The sequence below is a fragment of the Mobula hypostoma genome, chromosome 5, assembly GCF_963921235.1.
Source record: "Mobula hypostoma chromosome 5, sMobHyp1.1, whole genome shotgun sequence".
NCBI lineage: Eukaryota > Metazoa > Chordata > Chondrichthyes > Myliobatiformes > Myliobatidae > Mobula > Mobula hypostoma.
Window position 1 is genome coordinate 159972789 of NC_086101.1, and position 21967 is coordinate 159994755.

General features: G+C 40.6%; 1 protein-coding gene across 1 annotated transcript in view; it reads left to right on the top strand.

Annotated features, from left to right (window-relative positions):
• arhgef28a (Rho guanine nucleotide exchange factor (GEF) 28a) overlaps positions 1-21967 on the top strand; it is a 410055-nt gene that overhangs the window by 140765 nt on the left and 247323 nt on the right. The window contains exon 7 of the mRNA XM_063049236.1: positions 14243-14336. Coding sequence (XP_062905306.1) covers positions 14243-14336 — 94 coding nt within the window. The remainder of the gene's footprint in view (positions 1-14242; positions 14337-21967) is intronic.

Consider the following 21967-nt stretch of genomic DNA (forward strand, 5'->3'; position numbering starts at 1 on the left):
ATAATCAATTCTTGAATAGGAATGATGAACATGTGAAAAGAAGGAAAAATCTTTTTCCTGAGGATGCAGAAAACGCCAAATGTCCGTCGACCCAGAATCAGAAAGGAAAAAGTTAATCAAAGTTGCAGATTTATTAGGTAAGGTCCGTAAAGGAGCCGAACGGTCCAAAGCTGGAGACAAACAGGTATTAAGATCTCCGCCCCAGATCAATGAAAACTCGTTCAAATTCGGAAACTGATTAAACAATGATTTATAAAATTCCGGACAATCCATATTAGGAGCATAAACATTAACCAAAACTACTTTTTTATTAAATAGTAAACCACTAACCAATAAAAATCTACCATTCGGATCAGAAATAATATCCTGTTGTATAAAAGTAACTGAGGAATCTATAAAAATAGAGACGCCTCGAATCTTAGCATTGGAGTTCGAATGAAATTGTTGTCCCTTCCAGAATTTAAAAAAACGTAGTCTGTCCCCCCTCCGTACATGGGTCTCTTGTAAAAATAAAATTTGTGCTTTAAGTCTCCGGAACACTTTAAAAACTTTTTTCCTTTTAATAGGATGATTAAGACCGTTAGTATTCCAGGAGACAAAATTAATAATAGACTCCATAAATCCTAAAGTCAACCCACATCGAGGGGGATTGACGATAGGCTCGACCCACGAACCCGGAGAGGAAACAGAACATACAAAAGATACCGGGAAAAAGGACGCAACCAGTACTTCAATAATGTATATAGCCCAAAGAGAAAAAAACTAAAACGTGAAGCCCCTCCCGCCCCCCCCCCCCCCCAAGACCCCAAGGCAAAATCTAAAGCAGACCCGCCGGAAAGAAACAAGCGCTAAAACTACCCCCATGACTTCCGGTATACGCTCCCTAAAAAAAAGGTATAAATATGAAAAAGATCAGCTAATTGTAAAACAGTAAAAAAGTAAAAAAAAGGTAACTCAATTAAAATACACACACAACAGAACAAAAGCCAGAAAATATATATTAAAAAAAAACCACAATAAACCCCAAACCCATGAATAAACAAAACAACAACAGGAAAAAATAAGATTATTAACATAAACTAGTTATAAAAAGCAAAACAAAATAAAATTTTAAAAAAACTACAAAATTTAAGGCCACACAGGAAATACGTAAGATGACAAACAGGAAGTAACCACCCAGAATCCCCTGGGAAAAGAAAGAAATGACGCAGTTAAAAAGAAAGTTTAGCAACCATATTAAGAAATCAAAAATAAACTTTTCTGCCCAAATAGGGCACGAAAAAGTTAAAACCAACCAATTCACAGCCTCCGATCAACGGAGATAATTAAAAAAAAATAGCAATTAAGATGTTGAAGATGAAAATTGATCCAGATAACTCTGGGCATCCGATGGAGAATCAAAAAAAAAAGGGCTCCATCTGACATGCGAATCCTTAGACGTGCAGGGTACAGCAGCGCTGGTCTTAAATCCATCTTATAGAATTCCGACATCACAGATCTGTAGCGAACCCGTTGGTCCCAGATTGGTTTACTGAAATCTTCCACGAATCGGAACTTAAGATCCGAAAAATCAATGAAACCTTTAGATCGAGCGAATCGAAACAGTCTCTCCTTGTCTTGAAAGTAATGAAAACGTAAAATAACATGCCTAGGTCTATCTGACCTAGACGAGTATGATGGGATTCTGTGAACACGATCCAGTAGCAGCGTTTGTTCAGGAAATACAGTAGGGAATGCATCTTTTAAAAGTTGAGAAAAAAACTTCATGGGGTTGTTAGATTCAACAGCTTCACGCACCCCAATCATTCGTAAATTCTGCCGTCGCATTCTAGATTCCACGTCAGAGTTTTTAAAAGTCAGAAAGTCAAGTTTCTTCTTCATTACATTAATTATTTCTTCGATTTTCCCCATCTTAAGCTCACTTTGTTGCGTGGATTTTTGAAGATCAGATATAGCCGACTGATGTTCCGCAATAGATGTTTGCATCTTATCGATTGAATCGGCAATTTTCTGGAGATTAATTGAGATTTCTGTATGAATCAGGTCCTTAACAGAGCCTGCAATTTCCGTACGAATCATCTCCCTAACAGAGGTTGAAATTTCTCTCTGAATTAACTCCGATATAGCTTTCAAAGTCACCGGTGATTCAGTCGGAGGAAAATCCATGCCTTTCGGTTTAACCGGAGGTTTACCATCCTTACTGTTTTTCCCGTTCTTAGACATAGCAGATCTAAGTTTCATCCAGTTATCAGAGAGTTCAATTTAATTCAAAGTATTGTAAGAGTTGATACCTTAATGGTTAATTAAAGTATAGCTGATCATAGAAAAAAAAACTCAGAGGTAATGGAGCGAGTCAAGAACGCGACTTCACTCCATGAGCGCTACCGGAAGTCCCCTCTCCTAATTGCTTTCTATACCTGCATATTAACTCTCTGCAAATTATGCATTGGGGCACTGATCCCTTGCATTCCTGAGCAATGCAATCTCTTACCGCTTTTTAAAATAAATCCTGCAAGAATAGACAATTTCAAATTGTCTTCTATTACACTGTCAGAAGTCAGAATCATCAACACTTTGTGGCCTACTGATGTCTAGAGCACAACTTACTCTCCTATCTATATTTGATTCATTTATTTATTTACATAATTATGCAGAATAGGCCCTTTCACCCAGCAATCCCTGGATTTAATTATATCCTAATCACGGGGTAACTTACATTGACCAATTAACTTACCCCCGGTACGTCTTTGGACTGTGGGAGGAAACTGGAGCACCTGGAGGAAACCCACAGGGAGAATGTACAAACTCCTTATGGGAATTGAACTCCCGTTGCCTTTATTGTAAAGCGTTGTGCTAACTACTACGCTACTATGCCACACTATATTCTATCAACCAAATATACTGCACCTTCATCCAAGTCATTTATATAAATTGGGAAAAAGAACTGAGACATCAGTGCTGATCGCTGTGATACACTGCTTGCCAACCAGAAATGACTCATTTATGCCCACTATCTGTTTCTTGTTAGCAAGCAATGCCAGAATATTAACTCCAACATCAGGGGCTTTATTTTTACTTTGCAATGACCTTTAATGCAGCACCTTATGAAATACCTTCTGGAAATTTAAGTAACATAATTCCATGTCTTTCTATATTCACAGCAGGTGTTACTTTAAAGAAATCCAATAAATTGGATCAGCACAATTTCCCTTTCACAAGGCCTTTTTGACTGCCTAATGAATTTTTCTGTGTGCCATAGGCCCCTGTGGCATAGCTGGTTTAGCTTGCACAAACACTGTTTCTGTGTCTGTCGATGACCCAGCACTTGCCAATAAATAACACAGGAGTCACACTCTAACATAAATAGTATGCCATTGGATGCAACTGGGTGTTGGACTTCCTCACAAACAGACCTCAGATAGTCAGGATACATTATATATCATCAGTATCTGATCCTGATGTGCAATTTCTGTGAAAATGATCTTTGAATAGGAATTTATAAAATTAAAATTGCTTTTTTTGATGCCTCTGGCATGAGGAAAAGTACTTTTTGATAGTTCTTTTACTAAGTTCATAATTGTTAATAACAGCATTTTAATGGTTGATGTCATGTTCACCAGTGTAATTAAATAAATGGGAAATTGATTTTTCCACTTCATTTCCACCAGTCACCTAATGGTGGAAAACAGTACATTGCTGAGATAAGTAATACCAACCAAACAAGGAAACAACTGAGGAAAAAAAAACCTCAGGGAAATTTAAAATGCCTTGCCCATTCATACTGAATAATATTTCCATTGAAATATTGTTCAATCATTAATCATCCAGCATAAGAACTCTTATCTAACCTCTATTTGGCAGGCAGTTTTACAACACAATATTCCTGCTGACATAATTAATTCAATGCTATTAGGTAGTTTATGTAATCTTAACTACCTATCAGTTAGACATTTTTACTATAACACTTTTAGTTTAGTTAAAGTTACTGAACACCATTTAGTATCTACTTATCAATATAGTATACTAGAAAGGAATAATATACTGTATAGACAAAGTGTTAGAGCTGAAAGTAATCTAATTCCTGTTGGGAACAAAGTTTCTAGCTGTTCAAGTGGTGATATCCTCACCCTTGATCCACTGCCTCCTAAAACTCAGACAGTTTTGCATAAGCTACAGCAATGAATATGCCAGATGGTGATGTAGTGGCATTCACCTGGACTTTGAGGCGAATGGTCCCGACTTCGAGTCAGGCTGGCTTCTTGCACACTTTCCATCAGTACTGGGTTGAGCGTCAAGTGAGCAACTCGGCCTCACAAAAGAAAAGCAGACAAATGCTAAAGAAACAGCAAGGTTGCTGCCCGATGCGCCACAAGGCGGAGAGATGAACGCCATGAACAGCAAGGCAATAAATAAGTGTAATTGGAGGTCTTTAATGCATTCAGGACTCTGTTATCATTTTAACCAAGTGTCAAGATTTCTCCGTTATTGGACCTGCAAATAAAACTTACAATTCTATAGCTTAGACTCAATTCCTTTATGTAGTGCAGTACTTGTGTGTGTTTTGCATTGGTATTTCAAAATCTGGTTGCAGGGGGTGATTTGTGACTAATTATGTGCTCTGCATCATGGAATTGGATTGTTTGGAGTATTTCCAACTTTTAGATCACTTCCTTTCAGATCTGCTTCATTTAATTGCCCTCAATAAAGCTTATCTGTAATTGCAGCTGCCAGTATTGCCAGTTTACCTTGGAGGAAGGAAGAGCAGTCACTGTGACAAACAGAACTCAGAGCACCTGTTAATTGGTCTAACAATTGGCGATTGTGTGACAAAAGGTCTCCAACTTGAAATGTTGACTGTTTATATTCCTGTAGATGTGCTCTGACCTGCTGAATATTTCAAGCATTGTTTGCTTACGTTCTACTGGGCCTCTGGAGAGGTGGCACATGAGAGGGACTGCTTTTAGAATCCATTACGTGGGATATATGGGCCTCCGGTCACCTTCATGAACTTGGTTTCACTTCTTGAGCCAGATTGTTGAGGATATCTAGAGTCTTCTAGGACAGTAGGCATGAACAATATCTTGTAGCCTTTTATTGCCATTCTTTCATTCTATTCCATTATATTTCCTAGTCTATAGTAGATAGTTACATTAACCAGGTTGCTAGTACAGAGTTTAATAAACCTTTCCTAATAATCTCTGCTATCTCCAGCAGAGAAAATGTGTTTTTTTTGCACTATTTGTTTACTATCTTATTTGGGATTCATGGATAATACTCTCTTTAAGATCCACGTTACGACTGATCACAAAAACAGAATCATGAAAGTTTGTGCTAAATTCCAAGCAATTCTCAGGCAAGAAACAGAATGTTAGAAGAACACAGCCTGTCAGCCAGCATCTGCAGAGAGAAAAGGCTAATGATTACCAGCATGTAGGTACCATCACAAAGGAGACATGACAGTGCTGCTACTTAGATGAATGCTTAGATTCGGCATATCATCTAAAACTTTGACAAACTTCTGTAGGCGCATCATGGCCTGGTATGGATACACCAATGCCAAAGAATGAAAAACCCTGACTGGTTGCATCATGGCTTGGTATTCAAATACCAATGCTCAAAAATGGACAAGCCTCCAAATAATAGTGGACGTAGCCCAGTACATAATAGACAAAGCCATCCCCACCATTGAGTACATCTACAACGGAGTGCTGCCACAAGAAAGCAATGTCCATCATCAAAAATCTCCACCATCCAGGCATGCTGTCTTCTCACTGTTACCATCAGGAAGGAGGTATCCATGCCTCCTTCTGTTGGTCCCATATGACTAGGTTCAGAAACAGTTATTACCCTTCAACTAATGGGCTCCTGAACCAGTGTGGATAGCTCTATTCACCTCAGCTCTGAAAAGATTCCACGACCTATGGACTAATGTTCAAGGACTCTACAACTCCTGTCCTCAGTATTATTTATTTATTGTCTATCAATATAACATCTTAAAAAATTATTTGCACAGTGGTGTTTGTCAGTCTTTTTGTGTTGTTTTCATTGATTTTATTGTATTTCTTTGTTCTATTGTGAATGCTTGCAAGTAAGTGAATCTCAAGATAGTATATGGTGATATACCCATGCTTTGATGGTACATTTACTTTGAACTTTGACATTTTGAATGAAGACCCTGCATTAGGACTGAGAAGGAAGAGAAAACGTTGCCAGCTTCCCACTGCTCTATACTGGCCATCTTTCCGCTTCCCTCTCCATCTTGATGCAGGGTCTTAACCTGAAACCTTGATATACATCACTTGCCTCTACAATGACTGTTAAAATTTATTTTGAGGGTTTAGGTACTGGCAGCAAGGCCAGTGTTTATTGTCCTTCCATTGTTTTTCTCGAGAAGGTGGTGCTGAACTGCCACCTTTAACTGCCGCAGCCTTTAGGTAAAGGTATTCCCAAAATGCCAGTGGGGATGGAGTACCAGGATTTAGATCCACCAATGAAAGAGGACTGTGTATTTCCAAGTCAAGATGGAGGGCAACCAGCAGATGGCAGTGTTCTCTCTTTACCTGAGTTTAAGTTATTGGACTACTAACCTGGAAGCTTGAATTCAGAATCAGAATCAGGTTTAATATCACTGACATATGTCATGAAATTTGTTGTTTTTGCACTGCAGTACAATATGCAATACATGATAATAAAAACTGTGAATGATTGTGTGTGTGTGTATATATATAAATAGTTCCTGCATCATTCAGTGTGTTCCTTCAAGCTTGTATACCTCCCTCCTGATGGTGGCAATGAGAACAGGGCATGTCCTGTACAGTAGCAGCACTCCGCTCCTCCCCCAACCTATGTCGGATGGTGATGCAGCCAGCAAGCATGTTCTCCTGATCTGCAGAAATTTGCGAGTGTCCCTGGTGACAAACCAAGTCTCCTCAAACTCCTAATGAGATGTAGCTGTTGTTGTGGCTTCTTTGTAACTGCATCGATATGTTGGCCGTAGGATAGATCCTCAGAGATGTTGACACCCAGGAGCTTGAAACTGCTCCCTTTCCACTTCTGATCCCTCTATGAGGACTTCTGTGTGTTCCCCCGTCTTACCCTTTCTAAACTTCACAATCAGTTCTTTGGTCTTTCTTACGCTGAGTGGAAGATTGTTGCTGCAACATCACTCAACTGACTGATATATCTCATTCCTGTACACCCTCTCGTCACCATCTGAAATTCTGTCAACAATTGTCGTGCCATCAGCAAATTTACAAATGGCATTTGAGCTGTACTTAGCCACACAGTCATGGGTGTAGAGAGGGTAGAGCACATATCATTGAGGTGTGCCAGCGTTGATTGTCAGCAAGGTGTGGATGTTATTTCTGATCCACGCAGACTGTAATCTTCTGATGAGGAAGTTGAGGATCCAGTTGCAGAGGGAGGTACAAAGCCCATGTTTTGGGGCTTTTTGATCAGAACTGTAGGAACGATGGTGTCAGATACAGAGTTGTAGTCCATAAGCAGCATCATAATATAGGTATTAGTGTTGTCCAGGTGGTCCAAGGCCAAGTGAAGAGCCAATGAATTGCAAAGTTCAAAGTATGTTTATTATCAAATTACGGATACTTGGAATGTATCATCTCCTTACAGGTAGCCACGAATCAGGAAACCTAAAAGAACCCATTTAAAAAAAAGACCAACAAACACCCAATATGCAGAGAGAAAGAAAACATATCATGCAAACAATAAAAGTAAGCAAGCAGCATTTAGAACAAAAGTGAGTCCTCACCTCAGACACGAAGCTTGGAGCCGCTAGAGCAGGCCCATAATCTCTGCCTCAGTTCATCATGTGGCGGAGTCAAACATCGTGGAACCTGGAGCAAGGCCGTAGCCTCAGCCTCCGTGCAGCAAAGAGCAGAATGGGCCTGACACCCTTCCTTTTCAGTCCATCTGGCCCAGTGTTTAAATGCTCCAATTCCAGGTCATTCCTCACACCGAAACCCTGTCGCATCAGTACTCTTTGAGCCTGGACCCTGCCACCATGTTTCCGCCCGCAGCGACCTTTCCAAATCAGCCTGGCGTTTAGATTGACCAAACCTCCTTCTCTTTTCAGGTGGACAGGCCCCAAAACTGCCTCTCCTATGCTCTGACTGTTCACTCCTCCGCATGCTCTGGCCTTGGCTCCATCTCAAACATGCCTCGACCTCGCTCCACATCAGAGGTCTCGCACCCGCACGGTTCGACCCTCAGCCCAGCCTTCTGTTCTCTCACCTCTTTATTGCTTGCGGTGATCATATACCATATTTTTTCACAAGGAAGTGTTATTTATCAAATATTTAGTTGTATTTCTTGCTTTGAAAGCCACCAATAAGTTGGCGCTTGCCGTCAGCAGCGCCATCTTAAAGTAGAATGTGACATCTGCTGTTGATGTATTGTGGCCATAGGCCCTTTGCTAAGGGTTTAGGTCCTTGATGAAACAGGAATTGATTCTAGCCATCACCAACCTCTCAAAGCACTTCATCAGGATAGATGTGAGTGTGACTGGGCGAGTCGTTGAGGCAACTCTTCTTGGGCACTGGTGTGACTGTTGCCCCTTTGAAGCAGGTGGGAATTTCTCACTGTAGCAATGATCTTTGTAAAATGTCAGCAATACTGCCGTCAAATATGAATTCAGTTAATAATGTGGAACTTTGGGGTGGTGATGGTGGTGGCGGGGGGGGGGCAGTGAAACGCAACTAGTCATTACAGCGATGACTATGAAAATAGATTATAAAAACCTAGCCAGTTTTCATTAGTCTTTCAGGGGAAGGTATCTACCAGTTTTACACAGTTTGACCTACGCAGGGCCTGCCCACCTTACAAGTGCCTGACCTGTACAGCCGGTACACAGGAACAAGGTGCTTGGACCTGGTGGTACGCACTGCTCTGGTCTGCAGTATCTTCTGCCTTGTGGATCTGTTTGGATTTGGAACTGTGTACAGGAACATAACATTGCCATAACCTAGGGAGCATCTCATTCACATGAATGATTCCAGGAATTAAAGTCTTAATATATTGACGATTTCTTACTTGCCTTTTGCACTATTTAAATTATTTTTAACTTATAGCTATTTTTATGTCTACTGCTGCAAAACAACAGATTTCATGACGTAGGTCCGTGATAATAAACCTGGTGGTGGGCTTGTACTCAGTGGAGTTTAGAAGGATGAAAGGGGACGTCATTGAAAGCTGTCAAATATCGAAAGGCTTCCATAGAGTGTATCTGATGAGATGTTACCATTAGTAGTGAAGTCTAGGATCTAAGGGCAGAGCCTCAGAATAAAGGAATGTTCCTTTAGAACTGCAATAAGAAGGAATTTTCTCAGTCAGCAGATTGTGAATCTGTGCAAGTTGTTGCCATAGAAGGCTGTAGTAGTCAAATAGTTGGCTGTATTTAAAGCAGAGACTGATAGGTTCTTGATTGGGAAGGGGATTAAGGGTTATGGTGAGATTGAAGTTGACAAAAGTGAAACAAAACATCCATGACTGAATGGTGGAGAAGACTTGATGGGCCAAATGGTCTATTTCTGTTCCTATATCAGATAGTTTTATGGGTGTTGTGTCTGCAGACTCACCCCGTGAGGTTGGCTGTTAAATACCCTCTTAAACCACTCAAGCTGTGCCATTACACACTTATCTGCTCATTAAAATTGAAAGGAAAATAATATTACAGATGCTGGAAATGGAAAAGCAAAGCAAAGTGTTTGAAATATTTTGAAGGTCAATAGGCAGCTGGGGAACAGAGTTACTGTTTCAACAGACAGCTGGAAACTACAAATGCGGCTGCAGTATGCGTCTTCTGAATTCTGGTGCAAGGCCGTCGACCTGAAAAATTAATTGCTTTTCTTTACACTATGACTGGCTGACTGGCTGAGTATTTCAAAATTTCCTGTCTTTATTTTAACATTTAGAGAGACTACGACATCATACCACTGTGTTATATTGTTTGCAGCCTCATATTATGGAGAAAGCTGTATTTGAAGGAGGAATAGTGTACTATTGTTCAGCAAAAGGAGAGTGTGTGGGAAATAAAATAGGAATGTAGCAGAGAAGGAGGCTACTTCAACACGTTGCAGTAACATTTGTGAGGCAAGTTAATTGCTCAGTGATTCCAGTGGTCTCATTTCCCAGCCAGAGTACTTACACAAAACCTCTCCGGACTTAGCAATCCTTACTGCATCCTTCACCAGTCTTGTAATCCTACATTAAGGAACATTGAAACTATTCATCCACCTTCAATAAATTACCTTGCTGACAGTGCAGAATTAGATTCTGCTATTCAACCATACTTCCGAGGGTAGAATGTGATACAGTTTAGTTTAATTCCCAGTATAATGATTATCTTAAATTCAACTATTATTCAGGTGTCTTTCTTAGCAGAATGCTGACCGGGTTTATAACTTAATATGGTGCCACTGTTACTCCTCTTCTGATCTAACAAAATTAGAAGTTGCATAGTTATGAAAGCCAACTTTTACTACCATGAGGCTCTTGGGATGCTCCTGACCAGGGACTACTTGCTGTTTGAGCATTTGAGGAGCCAAAGACACTCGCAAATTTCTACAGATGTACCATGGAGAGCATTTTAACTGGCTGCCTTACTGTTTGGTACAGAGGGTGGGGGAGCACCTACTGCACAGGATCGAAATAAGCTGCAGAGAGTTGTGAACTTAGTCAGCTCCATCATGGGCACTAGCCTCCGTAGTATCTAGGACATCTTCAAAAAGCAATTCCTCAAAAAGGCAGCATCCATCATTAAGGACCCCCATCACCTAGGACGTGCCCTCTTCTCATTGCTACCATCAGGAAGGAGGTACAGAAGCCTGAAGATACACACTCAGCGATTCAGGAACAGCTTCTTCCCCTCTGACAACAATTTCTAAATGGACATTGAACTCATGAACACTACCTCACTACTTTTTAAATTTTATTTTTAAAAGATGTTATTATTGCACTAGTTATTTAATTTAACTATATATATATTTGTAATTCACGGCATTTTTTCTATTATTATGCAGTGCCTTGTACTGATCCACAAAAACAACAAATATCAAGACATCTTAAACCTGATTCTGGTTCTGACGACCCTGTGGTAGAGACAAATGATTTATTTACTGTTGTGACTATTAGGCCTATTTGGGATTCTGACAATTTGTGGAGTGACACTCACTCTCCCAGGAGCTTGAAGACTCATATGGCCAGATTTGGGAGCAGCTTCTTTCCAACTGTGATAAGACTGCTGAATGGATCCTGACCCGGATCTGGACCGTACCCTCCAAATATCCGGATCTGCCTCTCGGTTTTTTTGCACTACCTTACTTTCCATTTTTCTATTTTCTATTTATGATTTATAATTTAAATTTTTAATATTTACTATCGATTTGTAATCCAGGTAGCGGGAAGCGCAGAATCAAATATCGCTGTGATGATTGTACGTTCTAGTATCAATTGTTTGGTGACAATAAAGTATAAAGTATGATAAGGAAGTTAATTATCTGCTGCCTGGACAAATAATATGTATTCCTTTGTGGTGCTGTTAGTTTCATTGGGCTGTGACCATTACTTGCACAGATCTGTAGAGAGAGGACTCCACAATTTGAATAATATCATCATTCCTTTAAGGTGATGCTTGTTTCTGTGAGGTGACTTCATCCTCGAAGTAGAACACAGGTTTGAACCCGGAGTGTACAGTCTTCCAGAAGATTACCTATGTTCCCAAGAAAGAAATGATAAATGAAGCATTTTGTTATAGTATTGATGAGCAAGAATGCGGAAACTGAAGCCCCTTTCATCACTCCTCTGGTACCAAAACGCACCAGCATTTTGCATTTGAATATTGTCTTATTCTTGTGTTCAAATCTTAGTCATGGCCCACTATATATCTGTAAACCTCTTCTAGCCCTGCAATCTTCCAAGATCACAACACTCCCTCTATTGCCCACTCTCCATTCCTTTGTCTCACTAATGGCAGATGTGCTTTATGCCATTAGAGCCCTTCACCAAATATCACCGGACTTCCCCTCCCTCTGTACTTTAAAGATCTTCTTCAAATCTACCCCATAAACTGAACTTCTATTCAAATTCAGTGTTACTTTTGCCAACATTTTGTCTGAATTTCTGACGAAAAGCCTTTGGGACTTTTCCCATGTTGAGTGATCAATTTTCTTTTTGGTGTTGTCACTAATTCTTGTTTTCTTACTTTCTCCATTTATTTGTCACAGTAGTTCTTAGAGCTCAATCAGTTCTCGCTTCTGTCTGAGTGGGATCAGAATACAGTGAATTCTAGTTATCGGGGCAGCCACTTTTTTGCGACAACTCTTAACAAAAATGCTAATAGAGAAAATAGCCAGGATTCCCTTCATTTATTTGGGACACTATGCCGCCTAATTGGGGCAGGAGGCTGTTGCAGAGCAGTTTCTAACTCATCTCAGTGTGCCCTTGTGTGGCTGTTGATCACAACATTGTGTTTTGAGCAGTTTTTAAATAGCATCAGTTGTGTGTATTTGTGTTCAAAAAGCACTGATTTCTGTCACTGATAGTTTGCAAGAAATAAGCAGTAAGACAATTCAGAGCTGTTTTGCTCACTGCAGTTTCAAGCATTCTGGCCTGGAGATGCCAGAAACAGTTGGGAGTGCAGATGAAATTATTTCAGTGCCTCATTAAGTTGGCTGTGGACTATAGGAGGAATGGAGACAGGCTAACCCTTATTGACATCAATGGATCTGAGGTTGAGAGGGTGAACAGCTTTAAGTTCCTCGGCATACACATCACAGAGGATCTCACGTGGTTTGTGTGGTGAAATAAACACAACAGAGCCTCTTTCACCTCAGATGGTTGAAGAAGTTTGGCATGAGTCCCCAAACCCTTTCTACAGGGGCAGAATTGAGAGCATCCTGACAGGCTGCATCACTGCCTGGTATGGGAACTGTACCTCCCTCAATCGCAGGACTCTGCAGAGAGTGGTGCGGACAGCCCAGCCCATCTCTAGATGTGAACTTCCCACTATTCAGGACACTTACAAAGACAGGTGCGTAAAAAGGGCCCGAAGGATCATTGGGGACCCGAATCACCCCGACCACAAACTGTTCCAGCTGCTACCATCTGGGAAACGGTATTGCAGCATAAAAGCCAGGACCACAGGCTCTGGGACAGCTTCTTCCACCAGGCCATCAGACTGATTAATTCATGCTGATACAATTGTATTTCTATGCTATATTGACCTATCCTGTTGTACATACTATTTACTACAAATTACTATAAATTGCACATTTAGACGGAGATGTAATATGAGGATTTTCACTCCTCATGTACGTGAAGGATATAAGAAATGAAGTAAATTCAATTCAATACTATGGGGAGCTTGAAAGTTATGGCAATCATCTTGAATGTTACAATGATAATGAAGATTTGGACGATGAAATTTGTATGGAGGCACCACATTATCTGCACTTGGTGCCTGCGCTAATTTTGTTCATTTACAGTCATAAGAATGAGACTGGAATGAATTTCTCTGTTGATAAGTATTAGGAACTAATTCACAGTTTTATAGTACTGTAGTAGTATCGGTAGTATTCTAATTTGTACTTTATTTCATTTGAATACATAATTTGTTACTCAGTTTGTCATTTTTATATGTTTTTAACTATTTCCATGAAACTTTGACTAATTGGGGCAGCTATTTAACTGGGCCAGAATATATTGGTCACATTGTGTTCCAATTATTCGGAATTCACTGTGTTTTACTGATCTGGGAGTTAGTCCTGATGGTATTTCAAAGGATATTACTATTTCAGTCTATCTTGCCTTGGTAAATCTTGCATTTTGATTCCTTTGTCCATTGTAGCCCAGACCAACATTATACCAAATGGTTTCATTTATCATTTGCCACTTGGAAATTAAGTAATTGTCAAAGATTAAAAGTAATGTTATCAATTTATGCCCATTATTTAGATGGTTTAAGTTTTAAGAAATGATATTAATCAAAGGTGTATTGTTTTCTTTTATTCTAATAAAATTTCCTCAGCAGTATCTTTAATGCTGGAGAAATTCTGAATAGTTAAGTAATTCTTCTGGCATGAAATGCATAATGTTTGATCTTCCGTAAACAGTAAAATTCTCTTCTAAATGATAGCATACTTCGTGTTCAGATGAAGTGTTGTTTAGAAACCTGTGAAATTAATAATAAAATAAAGAGTAAGCTTGTGGTTGTGCTTTCTTCCAGGTGCATGCTTTTCAGAACATCGGTAATACAAAGGCAGTGATGTTGGACCTCCCTGTTATGGAAGAGGCTGATAATGAAGTAGAATTAGATGAAGGTATGTTTATGAAGTGTTTCATTTAGTTTAGCATCCAATTTGTTGGAAGCTAAGTGCAGCAGAACTCTGTTATATAATTAAAAATTCTTAAACAGAATTTAATGAGACTAGAAATTTGAAAGTGGTTCTGGCTTCCAGTATTACATTAGTTGTGATTTTCTTTACATCTCACGCAGGATAAACGTCTTTACATGCTGCTGTTGATTGCCTCTGCTTGTCCTCGTTCTGGGGGAAGCGTTCCACGTGAAAAAGATATGTGCATTACTGGAAAATTGTTGATGCATTGATCATTTGCACCTTTTTTAAAAGCACAGATTTGGAGAAGGAGTCAAATGTTATCTTGTTCTTTGTTTTCTGAAGTTCTGCCTGATGCGAGGCCTTTTGAATCAGAGACAATGAACCTTAGAATCTGTTTTTCTATTTGGTATTGTTGTGTTCTTTACACGTACCGTGGGTTGCTAAGAACAAACCATATTCTGGAAGAATTAAAACTAGAACGTTTATTTACAACAGCAAACAGCAAGCACATCTTTAACATACAGTTTCTAGATCATTCAGTCATTTCTGCACATGCTCCCGACTCTGTCCAATCACGTTCTTACACGTGACACGTGATATCACCACAGGTATCATAAGTAATTTGAAACATAACAAGTACCTAATGAGCCAAATATGCTTTGTCTGAATCGGTAATTTCACTGAATTATTTGCATCATATGGACTGGATACCTTCCAGAGGCATTTCGACATCCAGCACTGTGGATCTGATTTTCTTCTCAATCAGTGTCCTGTGTTGTGATCTGGATTTTTGTTATTTTATACAAAATTAGTGAGGTTCTATCAGCTACAGTATTAGCCAGTAAAAAAGGCAGCATTAGGATCTCAAAATATATAAATAGCTATATATCTGCAGCTAATTAGAGTACAGGAACGTAGGGCATGCATTATTAACTTCTGACTGACTCACCCTAAAGCTGTTTGTATTAGTCTCATAAAGATCAAGATCTTTGGTTGTGATGCTGACAGAAGCTGTTGCTAGTTTGCTCTGCCAGGTCATGCAAGTTCCTATGGCCGTTGGCTTTTAGCCCATAGCTGGGAACTCTTTTGCCGATCCTTAAAGCAACATACCAAAATAGAACAAATCAATTGATCCAGATTCAGATTTAGTTATCACATGTACTTCGAAACACATGGTGAAATTTGCCATCTGCGTTAACAACCAATGCACACACCCAAGGATGCACTGGGAGCAGCCTGCAAGTGTCACCACATACTCTGGTACCAAGATACATGCCCACAATGTTCAAAACAACACAGAACAACCCGAGCAGCAGCTGCAGCAGCAGCAGCAACAACAGCAAAACGAAACAAGACAACAACAGCAAAACTAGCCTCCTTCCCCTCCCAGCCACCCCACAACCCTTTTCTCATGCACAGACAGGTCTTTATCCCCAGGACAGGCCTCTGGGCCTCCAGTCCTTGGCTCCGAGATCTTAGACATCAGGCCTCCAGTCCTCAGTCTCTGGCTTGGACTTTCTGACGGCTACAGAGGAATTTATGCTGCAGTGGTGGCTAGGAAGGGGAAATATGAGGTGCTCTCCAGGATTTGTAGGGACATGGATATACTGTTGAACAACAGGAGGTGCATTCTTTGTATAAGGGGCCCATTTGGATTCTCTAGGGAAATTACCATTTGTTCTGGCAGGAAGATGCCAGGGATGTGTCTGCAAAGAATAATATTATGTGAGTGCAATCTACAAATTGCTGCTATTTTGGGAAGCTGACGGTTCAGGCTGGTCTCCATTCTAGATTTACTAGAACGTTACCTGGGTTTCAGGACCTAAGTTACAGAGAAAGGTTGAACAAGTTAGGTCTTTATTCTTTGGAGCGTAGAAGGTTGAGGGGGGACTTGATAGAGGTATTTAAAATTATAAGCGGGATAGATAGAGTTTATGTGGATAGGCTTTTTCCATTGAGAGTAGCGGAGATTCAAACAAGAGGACATGAGCTGAGAGTTAAGAGGCAAAACTTTAGGGGTAACACGAGGGGGATCTTCTTTACTCAGGGAGTGGTAGCTGTGTGGAACGAGATTCCAGTAGAAGTGGTAGAGGCAGGTTCGATTTTGTCATTTAAAAAAGAATTCGATAGGTATTCGGGCAGGAAAGGAATGGAGGGTTATGGGCTGAGTGCAGGTAGATGGGACTAGGTGAGAGTAAGGGTTCGGCACTAGAAGGGCCGAGATGGCCTGTTTCTGTGCTGTAATTGTTATATGGTTATATGGTCTCCATGACCATTATATCTCTTCGATGGGCAGCAGGAGAAGTAGGTGACATATTTTCTCCTTAAATATGGAGTATGGGTGACCTCCCTTATGCATCATTGGGATGCAAATGGAGAAATGCAGCTGCAGTCGGCCTGGAATGGTCCTGTAACTGTTACCTAATGCTCCATGGGTAGTCAAGGCACACTGTGAAATGACAGAGGTTGCTTATCTTTGTGGATGAAGAATGCATTTTGAGCACTGGCTCTGCTTCCTGAGAACCTGGTTTTGTAAAGGCTGGTTGTTCTTTGAGTAACTAAGAACTACCTTTCAGACTGAGGTTATAGTCATAGTCATACTTTATTGATCCCGGGGCAAATTGGTTTTCGTTACAGTTGCACCATAAATAATAAAGAGTAATAGAACCATAAATAGTTAAATAGTAATATGTAAATTATGCCAGTAAATTATGAAATAAATCGAGGACCAGCCTATCGGCTCAAGGTGTCTGACCCTCCAAGGGAGGAGTTGTAAAGTTTGATGGCCACAGGCAGGAATGACTTCCTATGATGCTCTGTGTTGCATCTCGGTGGAATGAGTCTCTGGCTGAATGTACTCCTGTGCCCGCCCAGTACATTATGTAGTGGATGGGAGACATTGACCAAGATTGCGTGCAACTTAGACAGCATCCTCTTTTCAGACACCACCGTGAGAGAGTCCAGTTCCATCCCCACAACATCACTGGCCTTACAAATGAGTTTGTTGATTCTGTTGGTGTCTGCTACCCTCAGCCTGCTGCCCCAGCACACAACAGCAAACATGATAGCACTGGCCACCACAGACTCGTAGAACATCCTCAGCATCGTCCGGCAGATGTTAAAGGACCTTAGTCTCCTCGGGAAATAGAGACAGCTCTGACCCTTCTTGTAGACAGTCTCAGTGTTCTTTGACCAGTCCAGTTTATTGTCAATTCATATCCCCAGGTATTTGTAATCCTCCACCATGTCCACATTGACCCCCTGGATGGAAACGGGGGTCACCGGTACCTTAGCTCTTCTCAGGTCTACCACCAGCTCCTTAGTCTTTTTCACATTAAGTTGCAGATAATTCTGCTCACACCATGTGACAAAGTTTCCTACCATAGCCCTGTACTCAGCCTCATCTTCCTTGCTGATGCATCCAACTATGGCAGAGTCATCCGAAAACTTCTGAAGATGACAAGACTCTGTGCAGTAGTTGAAGTCCGAGGTGTAAATGGTGAAGAGAAAGGGAGACAAGACAGTCCCCTGTGGAGCCCCAGTGCAGCTGATCATTCTGTCGGATACACAGTGTTGCAAGCACACGTACTCTGGGTTATGTGAAGCAAATTTTACATTTTATGGAATGAAGGAACATAAGAAAATAGTAGGTGGTCACTTAGCCCCTGAAACCTGCCCCATTGTATATCAACCTGATCATAGTTGACCTGCTCCAGGTCTTATCTCTTTTCTACCAGTTCCCATCACCCTCACCTTCTTGACCTTTAAAAAATTTATCTTACTTCCTCTTGTATGTAATTTTCATAAATTAATGGTTAGCATTACACAATGCAGTGCTAGCGTTGCATTTTCACTGGTGCCTGTAAGGATGTTGTACATTCTCCCCAGGACCACGTGGATTTCCCCTTAAACTTCAAAGATGTACGGGTTAATAAGATGCGGGCATGCTGTGTTATCGCTGGAAGCATGGCGACAGTTGCACCCTGCCCCCAGCCCCCCCTCGGACTCATTTCACTCAAACAACAGGAATTCTGCAGATGCTGGAAATTTAAGCAACACACATCAAAGTTGCTGGTGAACGCAGCAGGCCAGGCAGCATCTCTAGGAAGAGATACAGCGACGTTTCAGGCCGAGACCCTTCGTCAGGACTAACTGAAGGAAGAGTGAGTAAGGGATTTGAGAGGGGGAGGGGGAGATCCAAAATGATAGGAGAAGACAGGAGGGGGAGGGATAGAGCCAAGAGCTGGACAGGTGATAGGCAAAAGGGGATATGAGAGGATCATGGGACAGGAGGTCCGGGAAGAAAGACGGGGGTGGGGGGAGACCCAGAGGATGGGCAAGAGGTATATTCAGAGGGACAGAGGGAGAAAAAGGAGAGTGAGAGAAAGAATGTGTGCATAAAAATAAGTAACAGATGGGGTACGAGGGGGAGGTGGGGCCTTAGCAGAAGTTAGAGAATTCGATGTTCATGCCATCAGGTTGGAGGCTACCCAGACGGAATATAAGGTGTTGTTCCTCCAACCTGAGTGTGGCTTCATCTTTACAGTAGAGGAGGCCGTGGATAGACATGTCAGAATGGGAATGGGACGCAGAACCAAAATGTGTGGCCACTGGGAGATCCTGCTTTCTCCGGCGGACAGAGCGTAGATGTTCAGCAAAGCGGTCTCCCAGTCTGCGTCGGGTCTCGCCAATATATAAAAGGCCACATCGGGAGCACCGGACGCGGTATATCACCCCAGTCGACTCACAGGTGAAGTGTTGCCTCACCTGGAAGGACTGTTTGGGGCCCTGAATGGTGGTAAGGGAGGAAGTGTAAGGGCATGTGTAGCACTTGTTCCGCTTACACGGATAAGTGCCAGGAGGGAGATCAGTGGGGAGGGATGGGGGGGACGAATGGACAAGGGAGTTGCGTAGGGAGCGATCCCTGTGGAATGCAGAGAGAGGCGGGGAGGGAAAGATGTGCTTAGTGGTGGGATCCCGTTGGAGGTGGCGGAAGTTACGGAGAATAATATGTTGGACCTGGAGGCTGGTGGGGTGGTAGGTGAGGACCAAGGAAACCCTATTCATAGTGGGGTGGCGGGAGGTTGGAGTGAGAGCAGATGTACGTGAAATGGGGGAGATGCGTTTAAGAGCAGAGTTGATAGTGGAGGAAGGGAAGCCCCTTTCTTTAAAAAAGGAAGACATCTCTATGTCATTTCACTCTATGTTTTGATGTTTCAATGTACCTGTGACAGATGAAGCTAATCTCTTTTTAAAGTGCTTCATCAAACAAAATATGCCAAGTTTCCAGTGGAATTTCATTATGAGCACTATGGTACACAGAAATGGACAGAATGTTGCTGTATCCTAGCTTAAACCATTTTTCAGCTGTTCAGGATTGTTACTACTTCTGTACCCAGATCTTTCTGTTGTTAACATAGCCAAGAGCTTCCAGCTTCAAGATTGCAGCTTGCATTCATTTATTTCAGCAGCTTCAGCCTTATCGTTTTTTTTACACCTGAGATCATTGTAAGAGCAATAATTTGTATTTTTTTGCATTATTTGATTTCATATTCTAAATAGATATAATATTAATTTGATAAGCTGCATCTCTGTCTTATCAATTGAGATTTCTCCAGAAAAGCCTAAAATAATACTGGGCTTTAACTATGTCAGGAAAACACCAGGTGGAGCTCCATACTTAAGTCATCTGAACCTTTTCAGGGCAACAAACAGTGGAAGTATTTTTCTATTTCAGATATTTTTCCTGCTGTCGTAGGGGGACATGGGGGAAGTCAGACCAGTTAAGCTTGATACTAACAGGCATCTCCAGCTCAGAAATGTTGCTTCACAATTCTCTGATGAGTTAAGAAGAGATTAAACAGGGAACAAGTTAGGAATTTATGAACAGGATGAGTGAGAGAACAAAGTATAAATGAACGCAATGGAAATAAGTAGACTTTTGATACACTGGGAATGTATTTTGTGCAATTTGGACAAGCAATTATTACTCCAATTTGGATATGTATTTGTTTCTTCACTTGTGTCACTGAAATGTAGGGTGAAAAACTTAAACCCTCAGTACGGGGGCAATTTGCATTTCTATTGTGTCTATAATCTGAACGACAAAAATCACAGCACATGAGTATTAATGAACAAAATTTGTAAGCATGTTGCAGAAAAAGATGTTAGAGTAAAATAATCAGTTGGATTTAAGGACAAGATTTTGAGAAAAGAGCAGGAGTAGGAGTTGATATGATTTATGAATGAAATTCTAGGGCTTGTAGCTTTATGCACTTGCAATTTTGACATGTTTGTATTCCTTTATATCTAAGATTATTCTGCAGAAGGTTTTATGTTTTATTTGTTCTGAACTTATTTCATTATTTTAAAATTAGCAATTAGGTGTTTACATTTTATTTGCTATTATCTTAAATTGCTATCTTCCTTTTATTCAGCCAGTGCTATGTTCTGCATTGTAAAATTATTTTATGTAATTCTATAACTCTTGTATCAAAGAAGCAAATTAATTTTCAACTATGATTCTACAACAATCTTCAAGATGGACTAACTTTTTGGGAAGGGATTGCAAAGATAATTTTTGTACATGTTGTTACGCAGGACATATATTGAGCAAGCTGTCCAAGTGTAGATTTTGCATGTGTAAATGAAGGTGAATTCACTGAAGTACACAGAGCTGTGTTAGTATGTTATTCATGTGAGCAAGAAAATGAGACTTCAATGCTACTTCGTTAAAAAATCAAAACTAATCATACAAGTTTGAACTATTGTGTGTTCGGTCTTGAAATTTATAGTTCTTCATCAAGTTTAATATCCTTTTGAGTGTGTAAAAATATCAATAATTGGTTATGACTGAGTGCCACTATATGACGGTTGGGAAAATGGAGAAAACTACTTTATTGTTCAGAAAATATTTAAGTCAATTGAGTGAGTCAGATCTACACTGGCTGTTGTCAGCCACTTAATGTCCACTCTCCTGGTTTGTGACTGCGACGAATTATGGATTTGCAATCAATTTCCAGAGTCACATAGTACAAATCTGCTAGCCAATAATAATTGTTTCCTTACCAGATGAACAAATTTAGTTGGCTCCATCTTGGGTACTAGCCTACAAAGCACCCAGGACATCTTCAAGGAGCGGTGTCTCAGAAAGGCAGCGTCCATTATTAAGGACCCCCAACACCCAGGGCATGCCCTTTTCTCACTGTTACCATCAGGCAGGAGGTACAGAAGCCTGAAGACACACACTCAGTGATTCAGGAACAACTTCTTCCCCTCTGCCATTGGAATCCTAAGTGGACATTGAACTCATGAACACTACCTCACATTTTTAACATACATTATTTCTATTTTTGCATGCTTTTTAATTTATTCAATATACTAGTACTCCAATTTATTTATTATGTTACGTACCCCGTAACTGGGTTGCCAAACCAGCAGAAATGGATCACTCAGTTGGAGTCTGGATTACTAGAACTAAGAAAGTTTTATTAAAGAAACAAGCAACACAGTAATTGAAAGGATAATAAATGCAACAGTTCAGCAATGATAAACACACGTGCACAGAATCAAGATAACAGCATCAATCAAGCTCTATCGTTGTCTAGGAATAA